Below are 19674 nucleotides of genomic sequence, written 5' to 3' on the forward strand. Positions count from 1 at the left end.
ATCTCTGGGTTTCCAGCGCCCAGTACTGAGTAGATCCAGCCACTCAGGGTGTGTTAGGCTGAGTTGAAAACCCAGGTAGGTGTTGGTATGTGGAGGGCTGTGAGACAAGAATTCTAGGCATGCCCCAGAGGAACCTCTCCATACAAGAGAAGGGTCTGGAGTTTAGCCTAAGATGTTCTCACTTGGAGAAAAGAAGGGAGCAAGCACCTGGTGGGGAACATGGCAGTGGGAAGGGGTACAAAGAGCTAGAGGGTCTTGTTCTCCTATATGGTTATAATCATCAAAGCAACATGGTGGGCAAGGCCGTAACTGTCAGCAGGATCAGTGTAACAGACGAGGCATGGAGTACATCCTGGTATGTGAGGAACTAAAGGACACGTGGACAACCAACAAGCAATTGATGGGTTCATCAACAAATGCAGCTGGGAAGTGGGCTGCCTGGAGAGAAACCACGTTCCGCTCTGACCTTGGACAATCTGCCGTAGTAAGTGATGAGTAAAGAGTTGCCCAGTTGGGCTCAGAACTGGGGGTCCCGTGGGACAGAGGCACACATGAGACAGGTCACCTTGTGCGTTCACCTGCTCCCCTGGGCCCAGGTGGGAGGAAGCCTCAGTCAAAGACCCAGCTCCACCCACCTTCCTTGGCATCCCCGGAGAAGGAGCTCACGAAGGCTAAACTCTCAATGACCTTAGCATTTCTTTCAAGCCCAGGACTGTGAATTGATCTACAGCAGAAACTCCAGGAGTGTCTTTTTCAAATTCATGTTTAGCAAAAGTACTTTTCTGCACCCAAGCCCTGTAGGAAGCCACCCTGCTGCTTCGCTTCGCCTGATATACTTCTTGTTTGTATCACTCGTGCTAGACAATGGGTGGTCTTGGGGATCTGTCCCACTCTTCCAAATGCTGGTGTAGTGGAAACTCAAGTGTTAGACCAGGAATGGACCCTCCAATTTTCCTATCCCCCCCCTTTTTTTTTGGCTGCATTGCGTGGCACGTGGGATCTTAGTTCCCCGACCAGGGATCGAACCCGTGCCCTCTGCGTTGGAAGCATGGAGTCTTAACCATTGGACTGCCAGGGTAGTCCCTATACCCTCATTTTATAGATGGAGAAAGTGAAGCCCAGAGAGGAGAAGTGAACTTCTTCCCGTCACACAGCCCGTCAGAGGCAGAGCTGGGCCTGGACCACGCCCTCCCTGTCCCGGTGTCCTGTCCACTGCTCTTCCACTGTCTTTTATCATTTCCTCTCCTGCCCTTTTTTCTAAGGCTTTCATTGCTTTCCTGTGGCTCTTCTGAGTTTCCTGTGCTGTCCACACTGTCACATCCCTGTCCACTTTGCAGCCTGACGACTCTGCTCCATGACAACTCTGGCTGGGTCAGAGAGCGAGAGTGTCCCAGCAGCCTGGCAGCCCCTGGTCTCACGATGGGCCCCAGCCCTCCGCCCAGAAGACACCCTGCCCAGCGCTGAGCCTGGCTGAGGACCGGGAACACATGCCTCCTCTGGCTCTGGGCTCAGAAGATCCTCGTCCCTGTGTGTCTTCTCCGTTACACCCGCTAAATGACCTTCAGCATGTCACACTCTGGACCTGATGGCTCTTCTGGAAAACGGGAACAGTTAGAACATAGCACCTAGAGCTGTGAAGATCAAAGGAGTCAAATACGTGGAAGAGTGCTTCGTAAACTGCGAAGCACCATTCCAATGTGAAACACTGGTGTCCTTCAGCACAGGGCTGGACCTACAGCAGATGCCTACTGAATAACTGTGGAACAGTGGTTCTCAACTGGGGGCGATTCTGACACCCCAAGGGCCACTGGGTGATACCTGGAGACATTTTTATCACAACTGGGTTCGGGGCGCTGTGGCATCTGACTGGTGGAGGCCAGGGATGCTGCCGAACGGCTTACAGGGCGCAGGACAGCCCTCACAGCAAAGAATCATCTGGCGCCGTACGTCCACGGGGCTGACGTTCAGAAGCCTTGCTGTAGATGGATGAAAGTGTGAAATGGCATCTGTAGACACGGATGTGATTTGTTGTTTCCACTAAAGCAGAGGAGCTGTGGCCGGGGAGCTGACCGTCAAGATACCATGGTGACCAAGAGCAGGAACCTCCCAGGTTAAATGAGCTGGCCGTGCCCGGGTCCGATAAGTTGAAAACATTTTATTTCAATTCTATCCTCAGGAGGCAGCATAAATAATCACAGAAGACCACAGAGGTCAGGGGGGAAGAAAAAAAAGCTTCAGAAGTGTGGGGAAGAGGAGATGTAAGCTTACACCGTCTAGCTGCGGGGTCTGGGGGGTGAGGAGACCCTGCTTTAGCTGGCCGAGAGGGTGGAAGGCTCTTGGGGGAAAAGCCCGAGGGGTCAGGGGGGCTTTCCCTGCCCAGGTCACTGGGGGGGCTTAGGGAGCCCCGCCTGTGTGGATGGATGCTCTGCAGGGCGGCCGTGGGACAAGCAGTGTGGGGCACAATGCATCTCGTAGGTCCTAGCTAATGAGAGAGAAGAGTGGACACCCACTTCTTGGTGCCCAGGCCAGACCTCACCCCTAAACTGTGACTTTTCTAAGAACAGTGTTCATGGACTCCATAGGTAGTGACAAATGAAGGGAGAAAAAGAGGAAAAAAAGAAAATTGGAGAAGACCAAGTGAAATGTGGCATCTCCCAGGGTCCTGTGACCCTGGGCGGCTTTTCAGTTTCTTTATCTGCAAAATGGGGAGGATGCTCCCTTCCTCTGGGAGCTGAGATGAGGCTCAAATGGGATCCTAAGTGTCGAAGGGCTGTGTAAACTTTAAAGTGCTACACCCACGTGAGGGGCTGTGGTCATCCTACAACTGTTAAGGCTGACCGTGACTGAGAGAGCAGGGCCGAGACATGCACACAGAGCGGCCCCCGGAGCCATCCGGCCCCTGCTCGGCCTCCCCAGGGCCAGCTCCACCCTTCTCAGTCTCAGCCTCCAGGAGGAAGAGGCCTCATCTCAGAGGGAGTCCCCTGGGGGGTGGGAGCAGAAGGTGGGGGCCGGGAGGACGTAGGGACACTGAGTGTGAGGGGCCTCGACTGGGCAGTGAGACACATTGGCACTACTGGTGTTGGGAGGCTCCCAGTCTTCTCCTCCACGGAGACTTGGGCCCTGGTGATGCCCCCGTGGGATTGGCATCTTGATGCAGTGGGAAGGGTCCGGGCCTGAGGTCTGCACACCACTGGTCCTGGTCCTGGGTCCACTGTTCATCTGCTGGGTGACTTAGTGAAGCCACTACCCCATTGCAACCCTCAGTTCTGTCACTTGTAAAATGGAGACACGATTCCCTACCCTGCCTGCTTCACAAAGTCAATGGGAGAAGGGTGTTGCCAGAGCTTTGAAGAGCCTCAGGGGAAAGCAAGGGGGCATTATGGCCTTGGCGAGCGATCCTCTTAATTCCCTGAAGATAAGAGAGAGGGGGCAAGAGACAGGAAGGAGTTGGGCTGTTCGCAACCCTTGTCAGGTGAGTGGGCTTCCAGGGCTGCGGGGGGGGGGGGGGGGAAGGGGCGGGGGCGGGGAGAGAGGTGGGGGATGGGAGGGAGAACAGCTGATGCCGGCAATCGGCAATCCAGCCCTTACTGTGCGTCCATCAGGGCCACTGTGAGCCCCAGCAGGGAGCACGGAGATGTCCTGGCAGCCCCCTTTGCAGGGGAAAAGTTCAACCTCTAAGTCTCCTGGGGTCCTGGCTTCCCCCTCCGCTCCCTGGTCCATTGAGGGCACCCCTCGGGGAGTCCGAGGTCTTTGCCAGCCAAGGGGAAGCCGGGGCTCCTGGGGTGGCAGGGGAAGGGGCTGCCGGCCTGGGTCTCCGGGAGAGGCTGGGGGCTTTTGTTAGCGTGAGGTCGACAGGTCAAAGGTCAGCTTCCAGTTCTTGAGGTGGCAGGTGGGGTCCTCAGGCACTCCCCCAGCTCCAGTCCTGGTTCTGTCTCTGGGGTCACCGGAGAATGGGAAGTGAAGGGACGAGTAGAAACAACGGAGAGATCGGCTTAGAAAGCAGCCCAGCCGGGGAGCTAACAGTTCTTGGGGCTGTTGCGCAAGTTTTTCAGCTCCAGCTGTAGCTGCCGAATGCGGATGTCCTTCTGGGCCAGCTCCTCCTTCAACCTCCGAATCTCATCCTGCTGCCGGAAGAACATCCGGAGGAGCTGGGGTGGGCGAGAGAGGGGGCCGGTGAGCCGAAGAGAGCAGGGGAGAAGGTGACATTTCCAGGGGGCACCCAGACCCCCAGCTCCACCCCCACGCCCCTTGCAGCCGCTGTCCTCCTGGCCCAGGCCTCCCACCCCTCCCCCGTGCCGGTGTCCCAGGTGACTCAGGTCACTGCCGCTCTCCCTTCTCCAGATTCAGCGCATGGCTCCCACCCACGTCCACCCCCAGCCCGCACCGTGAGGCAGAGAAGAAAAGCTCTGGCATATGCAGACCCGCCTCGGGCACTGATCCAGGGTCACTGAAGAAGGGATGAGTCCACACAGGCCAGTTTTCCAATATCCCAAGCTCACCCTTCTAGGGCTTCAAACCGAATACTTCATTTACCTCCCACTCGGAATAGAAAGCTTTCTAAAATGTTCTGCATCCTTCTCTTCTTAACGAAGCTCAGGATACAGAATGGAATCCAGCTTTTTTTCCTGCTGACAGGGGACTAGCACGGCGCACCAAAGTCTGCACCAGCCATCGCTGGAGTGGCCACGAGCAAAGCATGGGAATCTGACAGACCCTCGCTTAGATGGCTCCCTGGATTAACCAGCCTCTCCATTTCTTCCATAAAACAGACTGACTGACGCCTGCAAAACGCAGCCTCCACAGGCTCCTGGGGGACCCCACACACTTGAGCTGAAAGTTACCAATAAGCAGTCGCGTTGGTCCTCAAACTGCCTACTGTGAGTTGCATCTGTTTTTGTATAATGATTGCACAGTTTAATTAAATATGACATAAACTGATGAAATAGGAATACAAAAAGAGAGTTGCTGTTTCCGTAAAAACTAAGTTGAATGCATTTGAGAATCTTGAAGAAGGGTGTGCTAAGAAAGTTGTTACTGAATTAGGTGTGGATGACATACACATAAAAGATGGGGAATATTCTATATCTTGATTGTATGGTAGTGGTCACCCAGCTGTAGGCATATGTCAAAACTCATGGAACTGTACACTACAAAGGATGAATTTTACCGTAGGTCAATTACACCTCAATAAACCTGTCTTAAAAAAAAACCCGGGGGACTTCCCTGGTGGTCCAGTGGCTAAGACTCCACGCTCCCAATGCAGGGGGCATGGGTTCAATCCCTGGTCAGGGAACTAGATCCCACACACCACAACTAAGAGTTCGCATGCTGCAACGAAGATCCCACATGCCATAACTAAGACCCAGAGCAGCCAAATAAATAAATAAATATTTAAAAAAAAAAAAACTGGGGAAAACTTTGAAAAAACAAGGGCTTTGTTTTCAGATTGATTTTAAGCTCCCCTTAAAAGAAACTGAAACTGGAAACTGGAGTTAAAGTGTGATTTATTTGACAAAGACATAGCAGATCCCAACTGGGACGTCCTCAAAGAAGAGGTCTTGGTCCTACATCAAAACGTGTGGAATGAATGTATATGTTTTACATTTAAATGAAAATAAATTGTTTAAAGAATATATATATGTCATTTTTGTGATTCTTTCCTTTAACTGACTTTTTTTTTTCATTAACCAACAAACCAGTCCTGGTTACATCTGTTCACAGGGATGCTGTGGTGTTTGCCCTGCACTAAGTGATTCTATGCACTCCTGTGCCTTCCAAGTTCTCAAAGTTTCTTTGTATAATTTTTTGGATCTACTTTTGTTTAAAAAACAGATTTACTGAAGTGTAATTCATGTACCGTAAATTTCACTCATTTTAAGTCAATTCGGTGAGTTTTAGTAAAATTACAGAGCTGTACAATGATGTCTTCTCCCCTGTGTCAAGCTACCTGTTGTCTCTTCACACTCAGACCCATGTGTCTACTGTTCACAGCCCCATTATCTTATTGGTTGCTTCCAGTCTTCTGTGATGATTAAAACTGTGGGTAAAACCAGAGTAACAGACTCTGAGCAATTTTTTTTTCCCCAAGAAGCAAAGTATCCAGGCTGTAGTGTAGAGAGATTGTGGCATCTGTGCTGTCTGCTCAGAGACCCTTTAAAATATTTCTCCAGGTCCTCCATTCTGATACAGACAAGTCCATAGCTAAAGGTTACTCATTGTAACTGCTATTCACCCTGCCTTCTCCACACCCAGTACTAGAACCAACTTCAGGCTCTTGTTATGGCCCTGGGCTATCGCAGCAATTCAACTACGTCTACCTTCTCAAGGTACTTAAAAGAAAAAAAAAATTTTTTTTAATGGAAAACAAGAACAAGTACCCATCATCCATTTTCAGGAAATAACATGCAAGCACTCTTCTTCTTCTTCTTTTTTTTTTTTAACTTTTTGGCCGTTCCACGTCGCATGCGGGATCTTAGTTCCCTGACCAGGGATCGAACCTGCACCCCCTGCACTGGAAGCACGGAGTCTTAACCGCTGGACCACCAGGGAAGTCCCCATGTGACCACTCTTGCTTCGGCTTTACTCTTACCTACTTCCCCTGTACCACCCTCCTCGCGATTATTTTGAAGCAAATCCCATTGATCACACGGTCTCATCCAGCCTTAGAAATCTGAACATCCCTCTATAATGGCACATAAACATATTTTATAGCAATTATCAATTTACCTGCCAGTTTCACCTTTAAGACTGTGAGGTCCCAGAGGTTAGGAATGGTCTTACTTTTATGAATAACAGCGATAATTATAAGTTGGTGTGACAAGAAATCCTGTAAGATGGCCCCACGTTATCCTCTCCTTTCATGGGTAGACGGGGCCTAGTAACTTGCTTCAAATGAATAGAATATAGAGGACATGACAGTATGTCATTTGCAAGGGGAGTTGACAAAAAGACTGTGGCTTCCATCCTGGACACCCTCTCTTCCTCACTGCCATGCTGTGAGCAGCCCTGTGGAGAGGTCCATATCGCAAGGACCTGAGGGAGGTATCCGGCCGACAACCCTTGAGGGACTGAGACCCTTAGTCCAATGACCTGTGAGGAAGTAAGTCTTGCCGGCAACCAAGTGAGTGAACCTGGAAGCAGATCCTTCCACAGGTGAGTCTTCAGATGCGACTGCAGCCCTGTCTGATGGTTCACACCCTCATGAGAGACCTCGAGCTGCGCGCACCCACAGGTACTATGAGATAATAAATGTTTGGGGTTTAAGTCCCTAAGTCTTGGGGTAATTTGCTACATGGTAATCGAGAGCTAATACAGTTAGCCTCGTTATGCATTTAACGTGAGCAGGAAGAGTGCTAGATACTTAGCAATGGTCTCTTTAATGCTCACAGCATCTCATAGCCCCGTTTTACCATGAGGAAATGGACTTAGGGAAGTCAGGAAACATGTTCAGGCACAGCCAGGAATTGAGAGGGCCAGGATCCAAATGCAGGTGGGTCCCTGCCGCCATCTCCACCGCAGCTGCATCAAGCCCAGGGCCTGGCACACGGTGGGCATTCCATGAATCCTGGCTGAGCTGAACTATGCTGGTGCCAGGGACCGAGGGTGTGGCTGGAAGGAGAGGCCTCTGGGGGGCGTGGACAAGGCCCAGCTCCGGTTACCCCTGATGAGCTGCTCCCTTTCCAAATGGTACAAAGAGTACTTTCATCAACACGCAGCCTCTTCCACAAAAACAGGAAATCATCAGACCCTGCTGCTGCTGCCATGCCAGGGAGGAAAGCAGTGCTGTAATGCATGAGGCTGGCTTTCCCCATGAGTCAGGAATTTATAACTCCAGATGACAGCCACATTCTGAAATGGACTCACGAGGGGACACGTAACTCTGGGTTCGCGGGTTTGAGGGGCATCAGTATCCCTACCGTAGCCCAGCCTCTAGTTATTGGGGTCAGAGGCAACGGAAGCCAACAGCAGGCTACTTATGGTATTTGTCAGAGAAAGAAAAATGCCCCAGAACGGAGCTAGCTTAAAGGCCTGAAGCCCGTAATTGAAATGCAGAGGTCTCGCTCTGCCAGGATGTGTGGCAGCAATAACTTATATTCCTTACCTCATTCTCTGTCCTGGGTGGGACATTTTCTAATAAATCTATTCCGTTGACCACAACGCTCTTCTTTTCTTTGATGGGAGCCTTGAATACCATTTTGGGGGACTTCTTATAGCCTTCTTTCAAAGACATCAGCACAGGATCTAAGAAAGGCAAGGGACGTGTTCTCACCGACAGTTCCATTGACTGTCAAGTGATGGTGGCTCTCACTGAACACCACGCCCGACAGTCGGCTGAGTGTGAGGGCAAGTTCAATTAGGAGGATATGCAAGGGGAAGGGGGTGGGCTAGACCGAATGCCAAGGTTGCAGTCTCCTAGCCTCTTCTGGGAAGCCCACCCCTTGCGGTACCTCGGTTGATGCCTCCCAGCCACTCATCGGGGGTCAGGGCTGGCTCTGTGCCCGGCGTCATGGGGTAAATGTCTTCCTGGTAGGAATCCGACTGCAGCGGGGGAAGCAGAAGAGTGGACAGATGGGGGGCTGCTGAGAAAGCCCGTGCTCTCCAGTCAGATTCTCCTCTTTGCTGACGTCCAACCGCATACCTGCTGCCCTGTCTCCGGCCTTTGTACTCACAGTGTCTCCCATTTGGAATTCCCACCTTAGCCAGCCAAACTGTCCTCACCTTAGAACGGCCTCCATCCCCCACCCCAATCCACAGGAAAAGGGCTCCTTCTTCCGGGCTCCGCCAGGCTTACAGTCAGTGGCGAGAAAGCTAGGCTTCAATGTCGGGGCCCTTTGGAACCAGCCCAGCCCCACTCACCCTCCGGGGCACGATCATGGAGATAGGCTCAATCAGGCCCTTGAGAGTCACCAGCTTGTAGAATCGGAACACCTCGCAGGCAGACACATCCAGCCCGTGCTTGGGCATAACCCCTGTGGACAGGCATACATACGGCTACATGGGGTCCCGGGAATCCCCCCTCATCGCCCCTCCTTCCTGATGACCTTGGCCAGGGGAAAGGCACAGGTGGAGGGCACTAGGTTTGGAGGCAATGACCCATACAGTAGACAGGAGGGGGCTGGGGGCTTCCTGAGTCAGGCTCTGTCTCTGGGTGGTAACTTCTCAAATAAGCCCCGTGGGCCGGACCTGCCTCACCAAGGGGCACGCTATAGATTTGGGGCCTTTGAGAACTGGAAGGGGCTGCAGAACTATTTGAATCTAATCCATTCTTTTTACAGATGAGACTGTATAAGCCACAGAGACCATCACCTTCTGAAATGAACTGGTTTCCCGAAGCCTCTGTGCCCCCAGTCTTCAGAGAGAAAGAAGGAGGGAGAAAGCTTTCCCCGTGCACCCCAGAGGTTTACACGCAGCCCAAGACTGCCGTTCCGTCATGTGTCTTATAGGATCGACAGGGGTGCGTGTGTGCATGTATGTCTGCGTGGGCACCAGATACAACATCCCTAACAGCTGTATCATCTGGACACCGGCTGGGGCAGCAGTGCAGTGTGGGGTTAGGAACACAAGCTTTGGGGTGGGACAGAATCCTGGGTCTGAATCCCGACTCTCCCCTCTTTCTGGCCGGGAGTCCTTGGGCAAATCACTGCTCTCTGAGCTCCAGCTTCCCTGGTGGCCTAGAGGAGTCCAGTAGTGGCCCCTCACGAGATGGTCGGGGGACTGAGTGCGAAGATGCTTGTTAACTGCCCGGCAGTGATGAGCACAGATAACATTAGTTTCTTTCTCCCTGATCTGAATATGAGTTAAGGTTCTACCTCTCCTCGGCTGGAGCAGAAGGCTGCTCTTCCAGAGAAGGGAATTCCAGGAGCTGGAGGGAAGTGGCATCATGGTACCAAGTGAAGCCAGCAGACTTGGGTTTGAATCCTGGCTCTGCCACTTAGGAGCTACGTGACCTGCCTGGGGTGAGTGACAAAGCCACTTGGAACCTACGAAAGGTGCCTGGCTCGTGGCAAATGCTCAACAGTGGCCACAGGTGAGGAGGACAAGGAGAAATAGCTATCCTCAGTTGCCCCTCCCTCCTCCCCACGTCCTGCTGACCCAACTTTCTTTTTTTTTTTGTGGTACGCGGGCCTCTCACTGTTGTGGCCTCTCCCGTCGTGGAGCGCAGGCTCAGCGGCCATGGCTCACGGGCCCAGCCGCTCCGCGGCATGTGGGATCTTCCCGGACCGGGGCACGAGCCCGTGTCCCCTGCATCGGCAGGCGGACTCTCAACCACTGCGCCACCAGGGAAGCCCTGACCCAACTTTCTAAACATCTCCTGGATCCATCCTCATCTCCTCATCCCCATGCCATCCCCCTAGTTACCATTCTCTCTTGCCTAGAAGTCCACAGGGGCCTCCTAACTGGTCTCTCTGCCTCCCTCCTGCCCTTTCAAGATCCAGTCTCCCTACAGAAGCCAGAGCAATCTTAAACCAACCTTTCAGATCACATCACACGGTCCCACTCCCACCTACCCATCCACCCAAGAAAAAGAAAATTCTACGAGTTCCCGGTGAAACCCCAACTCCTTCCCCTGGGTGATGGTTAATGTCGGTGGGCCCAGTAAAGTAGATGGCCCTCCCCAGTGTGGGTGGGCATCTTCCAACCCATCGCAGGACTGAACAGAACAAAGGCCAGAGGAAGGAGGAATTTGCCCTTTTTTCCCTGCCTCGCTGCTTGAGCTGGGACATCTCATCTCATCCCCTGCTATTGGACTGGGATTCACACCATCGGCTCCCTGGGGTCTCAGGCCTTCAGACTTGAGCTGGATTATACCACTGGCTTTCCTGGGCCTCCAACTTGCAGAGGGAAGATTGTGAGACTTCTCAGCCTCCATAATCACGTGAACCAAATCCTTGCAATTCCCCTTTTATAAATATACTTGGTCGTTTCTCTGGAGAACTCTAATATACCCTGTCTAATGCATCCCATGGGAGCTGGCCCCTGCACATCTCTCCAGCTTAATCCCCTAACACTTACCCACCTTCCGCATGTTTATGCTTAGCCACACTCACCTCCCTTCTGCTCCTAGAACATGCCAGGCTCTTTCTGGCCTCAGGGCCTTTGCACTAACTGTTCTTTCTGCTGGCACTACTCTTCCCCTTTCCTGCCTTTCGGATCTCAGTTTAAAATGTCACCTCCACAGCAAGGCTTCCCCCGACCACCTGGTCTAAAACAGCCCCCGTCACTCTCTGTTCTATTACCCCATCTGATTCTCTTCTTAGAACTTACTACCGTCCAATATTTTCCTTACTTATTTGTTTACTGTCTGTCTGTCCCTCAGTGGGATGTGAGTGAGGCTGTGTTCTGTTTTATTTATCACTTTACCCCTGGACTAGTCCAGGGTCTGGCACACAGCTGGTACCCAGTACATGTTTGTTGAATGACTACAGGAAGGAACAGGAGACAAATACTCTGCCAGGTGTTTTGTATACATGATCTCTAAGCTTTACAACAGCCCTTCGAGGTAGGTTTAATTATCCCCATTTTACAGATGAGGAAACTGGGACACAGAGGGGTTAGGGACACAGTCCCTAACCAGAATATAAACCTAGCTTGGACTCCAAAGTCCAGGCTGCATTTTATACTATTTGATGATGGGGTGACAGCGAGGGAGGTGGGGATGACAGAGCCCTGGGGAAGGGTGAAGTCAGTGGAATGGTCATTCGGACCTCAGGCATATCTCTGGGCCTCCATTTTGCTGCTGGTCCCTGAGAGGGGTCCTTGGGCCCCTCCAGCCCTGATGTCTCTGAAGCTGGCCCTCAGGCCGTGTCCATAATCCCAGATCCTCAGAGGGACAAAACCAGACCCAAATTCTAAGGAGAGGAGGGAACAGATCCCTGAAGAGATTCCTTCCTCTGGGTGATTTGGACCCCAAATGGGGGACTGCTGAATCGGATGCACTGCCAGTGTGAGTCACTGGGCATGAAGATTTCATTGTAAGGCTTTAGCGGTGGGAGAGTGTAGGGCGTGAAGGACGGACTCACTACACTCGTCAATCCTGGAGCCCTCTATGGGATTTGCCTGAGAACCTGGGGATGCAGTGAGGGGGACACCCTGGAATTCCTCCTGTCTTCTCAGGCAAGGACAGAGCTGCTTTGGGGGACTGAGGGTCCTGACTTCCCAGAGGCTTCAGGAAGGGACATGCTCCTGGACCCCGTTCTGACCTTTAGTTACTGAACCTCCTCCCACCATGTCAGAACAACAATGGGCTTTGGCCTCCGCATCTGCAAACGGGAATGAAGGTACCGCGACACTCCTGCAGGCTGCTGATGGCCAGAGATGACGGAGCACACCAAGCCCCATGGGGTGACGGAGCAGGTCTTCAGGCTGCCTGAAGGAGGGCGGGCTGACCCTCACAGGGCAGCACCCAGAGGTTCCATTCTGACCTGCCCATGAGCCGTGGCCTTCTGAGTCTGACTTTTCATTTTGGGGGCAGGGTGGCCCGAAAGCCAAATTCCAGTGTCTCCTTCTACAGCCTAACAACCGCAAGAGCCCCCGGACCCCCTTACCGAGGCCTTTCTGCGGGGCCGGGGAGCGGAACTCCATGAGGTAACTCAGGTAGGGCTTCTCGGTGCTGATTTCGTAGTATCTGATGTTTCCATCTCCCTAGGAGCCGGGTGTGGGGAGGGAGGTGAGGAAGGAAGAGAGGAAGGGGCGGGCTCAGCAGGTCCTGGTCCAGCGGGCTGCTGAAAAGAGCCTCTGCCATGCCTCCGAGGTGGTCAAAAGACCCAGGAGGCCTAGCCTCTAGGCCCCCAGTAAGGGACTTGCTGGGGGCGGTGGGGGGGAGGTCGGGTACTGTGCGCGTGCGTGCACGGTCACGGGCCTACAGACAGACTTTCTAACAAGATCTCCTGGCAGGTGCCTCCAATCCCATCATTAGGGATGATTCACATCAGGCTCTGATCCTTATTCCCAAGTCAAACCCCACTCCAATCCACCCCTGAAGGAATTCTCAGTCACTGACACCTCAACAGAATGAGTGTCCGACTTGACGGTAGGTTTTGACCCATGTTGGGTCAGGGGAAGGGCAGGGAGGCTAGGCTCTTCTTGGGAGGTAGGGCAGGAGCGGGGGCCCAATGGGGGCAGGGGTCTCCCACAGCCTGTCCCTGTCCCTCCCCCATCTTCTCCTACCTTTCCAGCCAGGTAGAGCATGTGTGTGTCAGCGTCGTAGAAGGGGAACAGGAGGCCGGAGAGCCCATCGATTTCCTCCTCGATCAGGGGCATGGACAGGTCCTCCTGCGGGCCGGGGGCCAGGATCAGCCCGTATCCAGGCAGGATGGTACCTCACCTTCCCCAATCCCAGCAAAGCCCCCGGAGTAACAACGCCTTGACGTTGCCCCATCCGCTCCGGCCTCCCTGCGGCTGACCTGGTCCCAGAGGGCGATCTGTCTCGTGTTCCACCTGGAGACCCCCGTCGTGAGAAGCCGCTTCATGTTTCCCAGGAAGACCACCCGGTTCACTCTGTGGTTTTTGCAGTTCGCCTCCTGGCAGGGACAGAGAGCTGGTGAGCCAGGCCCCAGACAATAGGGTGCTGGACTGGGCTGCCTGGTGGCCCCCAAACATACGTCCATGTCTTAATCCCCGGAACCTCTGGGTCATCCACGGGGGCCCTAAATGCCATCACAAGTGTCCTTATTTAGAAGAGAGAGGTAAAGGGAGATTCCACAGACGCAGAAAGGAGAAGGCAGTGTGACCACGGAGGCAGAGATTGCAGAGGTGAGGCCACAAGCCAAGGAAGCCACCAGAAGCCGGAAGAGACCACGAAGGCTTCTCCCCCAGAGCCGCCGGAGGGAGCCAGACTTCCGGCCTCCAGAACTGTGAGAGGATCAGTTTCTGTTGTTGTAAGGCACATCGCTTGTGGTAGCTTGTCACAGCAGCCACAGGAAATGACTACAGGTGCTGTGGGGCAATGGAGGCCGGGGACCAAGAAACCAGGCCTCGCTGCCAGGTCCCAGAGCGGATGGGGGATAGGGAAGGAGGGAACTAACTGGACCAAGTCCCAGGCAGGGCCTGAGCTGGGCTGGGTGCCAGGTGCTCTCACCGAGGCATCTCTGAACTGTCACAACAATCCCTACTGCAAGGACTCTCTGAGGATGGAGAGCTTGAGGCTCAGGGGGCCGGAGACTCATGCTGGTTCACTGCGGGGCGACTCACTTCACCGGGGGCTCCTTCTAACTGGGCCATCCCCTGCCTTCTCTCCTGCCTCTGGACTCATGACACCTCCTTTCCCTCCTAACACATGGCGGCCCCTTGCCAGGATGAGTCAGCGTGAGGCAGGACCCAGAGGCTGGTGGAGCAGTGCAGAGACCCAGGCTGGCGTCACTCGCTCTGGATTTTAGTTCCAAGTTCTGCCGAAAAAGTGTAACCCTGGAGGAGTCCCTCACCCTCTCCGGGCATGTGTCCACATCTGTGAGAAGGAGGTTGGGGTCTCTGCTCTCTTACATCTTTTCTGCTTGGCATGGGCTCTGGGGTCCAACTGTCCGGGTTTGAATTCTAGCTCCTCCTGTAACTGTGAGAATCAGGTCAGCCCCTCTCCAAGGGGCAGCGTTGCCATGTGGGAAATGGGAAGAGTAACAGTACCCACCTCAGAGGATTAAATGAAGGGACGGTGGGGAGCCCCTGGCACAGTGCCTGCCACACAATGAGCTCTGAGTAAATGGTGGCTAATACTAACGACACTAATAACTACGGTGATTATTGTTTGTAGTAGTAGATGACATTCTGGTCCTGCAATATTGGCTTTTTCCAAGATAAACACAACCAGGTCACGCACCAATCTTTCTTGTGTTAGGAGGTAAACCTCAGATTTCATCCAAATTTTCCATCCCATCTAGCTCCATGACTGGCACACAGTAGGTGCTCAAGAAATGTAAATTTCTTACTCCCAAATGACATCTAATCCCTTCCTCAGAGTTAAGACTCAGAGTCAAAGACCAACACTGGAGCTAAGTTCACCATCCACCTCCCCTCTTGGAGCTGTCCCTGGGACTGACACCCCGAGCCGCTTTCTCCAGGCTCGTCCCATGCAGGTGGCTGGGCAGTGAGTCCAAAGTCCCCTCCTCCTGTGCCTACGATGGTCAACACCCAGGGATTCATGCGCTGAAGGGGGTTACCAGTTTGGCCCCCAGAACAGGCAGAAGAATCCCATCTGGGGAGAGGGGTGGAGTCTGTGGGAAGGCTACTGAGGTCCCTCCGCTTCCAGAACAAGGCAGGGCTCCTATGAGCAGAGAAGAGCCCAGAACAGATGGGGTGGTCCCCAGAGGTGCAGGCCAGGTGCTCGGGAGAGGGGAGCTGGCACAGCCTTTCCCTCCAGGGCCGGCTGAAAGCAGAGCCCTGGGTCCCAATACCTTTCCTTCCCCTCGAGAAAGATGCGGGGCTTCACCTGCAGAACGCGGCCGGAGCGGGGCTCGATCACACGCAGTTTCTTGTCCTTGCACGTGGTGGTAAGCAGGCTGCCGTCAGTGTTGAAGGACATGCAGAGGATCACGTCCGAGTGGCAGTCTATCATCTTCACCGGTTCGCCCACGTCCAGGTTCCAGATGAGGACCTGGGAGGGCGGATACACAGGAGGCGGGCTCAGCCCTGCTGCCGCTGGCACGGGGTGGCTGTCCCCAGCCTGCACCCGATGGCCCTGGGAGAGACGCCCCATGCGGGGTTGGATGTGCTGGGATGAGGGATGGTGTCGGTGGGTTCTATATCAAAGGCTGATGTGTCCCTGTCACACAAATCCACAACTATCCTTGGGCAGATCCCAGCCCCAGCCTGGGCTCGGTTTCTGCTTCTAGCAAGAAGCGTGAGTGTTCCTGGCCAGGTTCCACTGGCCGGCACACCTCTTTTGAGGGCATGCCTGGGGGTAGGGGCTGGGGCTCCATTCTCCCCACCAGCAGCTTTGGATGCTTCTTTCTTCTACTAGGAGGGCAGCAGCTACTTCTTGGTTAAGAAGTGACCAGGCAGAGAGTGTGGGCACGGAGTGGGCATTCTTCTCCAATGTACCAGTGCCTCCAGCCTCTGTGAACCCCAGGAATGACGGGCGCACAGAAGATGCTCAGCTGTGTTGTTGAACGAGCGAATGAATGGATGTGACAATACTGGTTAACAGGCTCGGGAAAGTAACAGTGCTCCCTACAGGCCCCCCAAAGTGCCTCTCTCTCTCCCTCCACTTCCCCGCCGAGTCGGCTCTGGCCACAGTGCCCACCAGCTGCCCACCTTGTAGTCGTAGCCAGCACTGAACAGGATGTTGTTGGTGGTAGGGTGCCACTCGACCAGCCCCACGCGCCGGCTGTGCCCATGCAGCTCCAGAAGAGCCTCCGTCATGTTCCGCTTCAGCCCGCCCTCGGGGATCTCCCAGATCCGCACCTGCAGAGGGGAAGGAGGGCCTGGGCTGGCTGGGCAGGGCCAGGAGAAGCCCCTGCTGCCCTCTTCCTCAGACACCAGGCTTTCGGAGATCTGCCTAGTAAGGTATCTCCTGGCCAGGGTGGTGGGCAGAGCCCGACAGGCCTGAGGGGGAGGTTGCAGGGTGTGGCTAGAGAGAAAAGAGACCATCTCCTCTGTGCCTTTGGGAGGGTTTCCTCCAAGAAGCCTCTGCAGACCTTGGCGACTGTTCTTACTGGATATCGTGATTCTTATTGTCTAGCCAGGCCCAGAGGATCACACAGGGAGCAGCTTTTAGCAAGTGCTGTATTCAAAGCCTATCTCTGCTTCCCTTCCACACCCTTGTAATAGTGCCTTCAGCCCCAGCGCCTCTGTTTGTACCACATGGCCTGTCCCTCACTCTGTTCCCCACCCGGGATGGACACCTGAGCAGAGGGAAACCCATCTGGGAGACTGGGAGGCCCGGAGTCTCTCCTGAAAGATGATGAACCGAGGGGCAGAGACCGATGAGATGCTGGAGCCTGAGCCGAAAGGATGCAGAGCCTGGATGCAGCTATCATCAGGCTTATGGATGCTGATAAAGAAGCGAAGAAGAGAGAGGAGGGTGCAACTCATGGAGAGAAGCAATCACGCGGCCCTGGAGAGAGAGAAACTGAGCAATTTCTCTGCGATCTTTGAATAACCCCCTGATTATTTACATCAATGCTGGTAGGCTTCTGTTTCTCAAGCCAAGCATACCCTGCAAGTTTCAACTGTTTCATCTATAAATGGAGCGGGGTGGGGGGACTCTTTGCCTTGCCTGGCCTACTGGCAGAATAAAATAAGATAGTGGTTGTAAGAGTTTGTAAACTATAAAGTGCTCTAAAGACCTATGGAATTATAGTTCTTGTTATAATTGTTATCATCATCATTAATGCTGTTTATTACGATCTAACTGGGTGGAGAAGAAAAAGCACACGTGACTATAGCTTAGGACACCTTTAACACAAACATTTAGAAAATCTGAACTCCACCCTTGCCAGTAAGGAGAAAAACAGGGAAGACAGCTTTGAGATACCATTTATAATCTTCTAAAATAGCCAACTGAAAGAAACAAAAAAACAAAACAGTATGGACAAGATTATACGGGAACTTATAGATTCAGTTGGTGTTCGTGGTATTACAAAACAGAGTAACTCTGTTTTGGAAGCAATTCGGCAATCTTTAATAGGAACCATAGAGACATTTGTATTATATTCCTTGATCTAGTAATTTCACTCTTAACATTCAATATAAGCCCAAATCTCCACGCACGAAGATATTCATTGCAATACAGAAAATTCAGAAATACTCCAAGTGACCAACATTAGGGCAACAATTTACTATGTTACAGCAATATGGACTATTAGCCATTTGATGATAATTCTGAAGGCTATGAATAAAGAGGAAAAACATGTTAAAGAAAGCCAAAGGCAGTCCCGAAGACAGGGCAGCAAGGCTGGGAACCGGGGGTACCTCTAAGGGAATTCCCTTGTGGGTTTCCCTTCTTGGTGCTTTACCCTGAGACTGTAGAAATGAGTATTGCCCACATGTTGTGCACATGTAGACCATGGGAGCCTCCAGGTCCAGTCAAGGATTAGGGGTCACCCTTAGGAGTACCATTCTCAGTTTCAAAAACATACTTGAGAAAAAGTTTATAATTAGGGGACAGTTTGAGGTTTTCCTGTCATCATTGAATCATCTCCTGTGGTTGCTCCAGCTCTCCGGGAAAGCCCAACACTCACATAAGCCTGCATGGTGGCAGGAGCCTGAGGGAGGGAGGTGATGGAAAGGGGGCCCAGCATGCCCTACGGTCTTTCCCCGACAGCCCTGTGCAAAGCGCCTTCTGAGATGAGGTCTCGTCTGGAAATGGCAGGGAGGGTGGAGTGGGGACCAGGGTAGATGACTCAGTAGTCACCAATAAGACACTCATTCTTCTTGTCCCCAAATGTTCCCGAGGAAGGTGACCCTTGAAGAGCGGAGACTAATGCTTGTGTTACACACACACACACACACACACGCACACACACACACACACTTCATACATACAATACCTCCCCCATCCTCCGCATTTCTTTCTTTTTTACCCAAAGGTATGCTATGACACATGTACTTCTGCAACTTGCTTTTCTCATGTAACAAGTGCTAGTGGGCATTTTTCCACACCACTACACATGGCTCTACCTTATCTTTTTAAGTGGCCAGAGGGACAGCTGTTATGTGGCCATGCCGTGATGGATTTAATCAACTTCTGTTAATGGACACCTGGGCTCTGCCCATTTTTTTCATTGTTACAATTCATTCTATGATGATCAGGCCTGTCATACAGGTTTGTGCATGGCTGTGAGTATTCCTGTAGGACACATGCCCAGAAGTGTTTCACTTTTTTAGTTACTGTAAAATTGTCCTCAAAAGCTGTCCCAGGGACTTCTCTGGTGGTGCAGTGGTTAAGAATCCCCTTGCCAATGCAGGGGACACGGGTTCGAGCCCTGGTCCGGGAAGATCCCACATGCCACGGAGCAACTAAGCCCATGCACACAACTACTGAGCCCATGCAGCTAGAGCGCCTAGAGCCTGTGCTCTGCAACAAGAGAAGCCACCGTGCAATGAGAAGCCTGCTCACTGCAACTAGAGAGAGCCTGCACGCAGCAACGAAGACCCAACGCAGCCAAAAATAAAAAAAATAATTTAATTAAAAAAAAAAGCTGTCCCAGTTTTTACCAGCAGAGTCTGAGAGTGTTTCTTTACCCATGTCTCTAAAACTATACCTTCGAAAACAGGTTTCTGCCCATCAGATCAAAAATGCCATCTCCCTGTTGTTTGGATTTGCATGTCTTTGATTCTTAGAAATACCAGGCATCTTTTTCCGTGTTGATAGGCTACCCTTGTTTACACTTGAGCAGGAAGCTTGAGATGCTTTCAGGGTCAAGGGGACGAAACTTGAAGGAGCAGAAAGGCAGGCCAGCGTGGAGGCATTTGGGGGCAAAGGATCTTGTCTATGGCCAGACAAGTACATACACACGCGAACCCATGTCATTCAGTGTATAAGTGTTGATTAGGAAGGGGAGAAAATCTGGCCTTTGAGAAAATCTTTGAAACTGAAAGTTGAGTCTCATTCATTCCACTCACACCTCTTATGAGCCAGGCCGTGGGATAATGAGGCAATGGGAGGGGCGCTAAGCTTGCCCCATAGCCTGCTCCTGAGCGCACATGGCAGAGAACCTACAGGAGCACAGAGCTGGGGGCCCT

The 19674-nt window shown here is 52.7% G+C and overlaps 1 protein-coding gene across 2 annotated transcripts in view; it reads right to left on the reverse strand.

Annotated features, from left to right (window-relative positions):
* Positions 1-2139: 2139 nt before the first annotated feature.
* Positions 2140-19674, reverse strand: part of CORO2B (coronin 2B) — a 139566-nt gene continuing 122031 nt past the window's right edge. For both annotated transcript variants that reach the window (XM_030875136.3, XM_060294056.1), the window contains exons 4-12: positions 16243-16392; positions 15419-15583; positions 13404-13520; positions 13168-13272; positions 12546-12642; positions 8857-8969; positions 8448-8538; positions 8102-8241; positions 2140-4148 (exon numbers count right to left, since the gene is read on the reverse strand). In XM_030875136.3, the coding sequence (XP_030730996.1) occupies positions 4017-4148; positions 8102-8241; positions 8448-8538; positions 8857-8969; positions 12546-12642; positions 13168-13272; positions 13404-13520; positions 15419-15583; positions 16243-16392 (1110 nt within the window). In that variant the 3' untranslated portion in view covers positions 2140-4016. The remainder of the gene's footprint in view (positions 4149-8101; positions 8242-8447; positions 8539-8856; positions 8970-12545; positions 12643-13167; positions 13273-13403; positions 13521-15418; positions 15584-16242; positions 16393-19674) is intronic.

This window comes from Globicephala melas, chromosome 2 (assembly GCF_963455315.2).
Source record: "Globicephala melas chromosome 2, mGloMel1.2, whole genome shotgun sequence".
NCBI lineage: Eukaryota > Metazoa > Chordata > Mammalia > Artiodactyla > Delphinidae > Globicephala > Globicephala melas.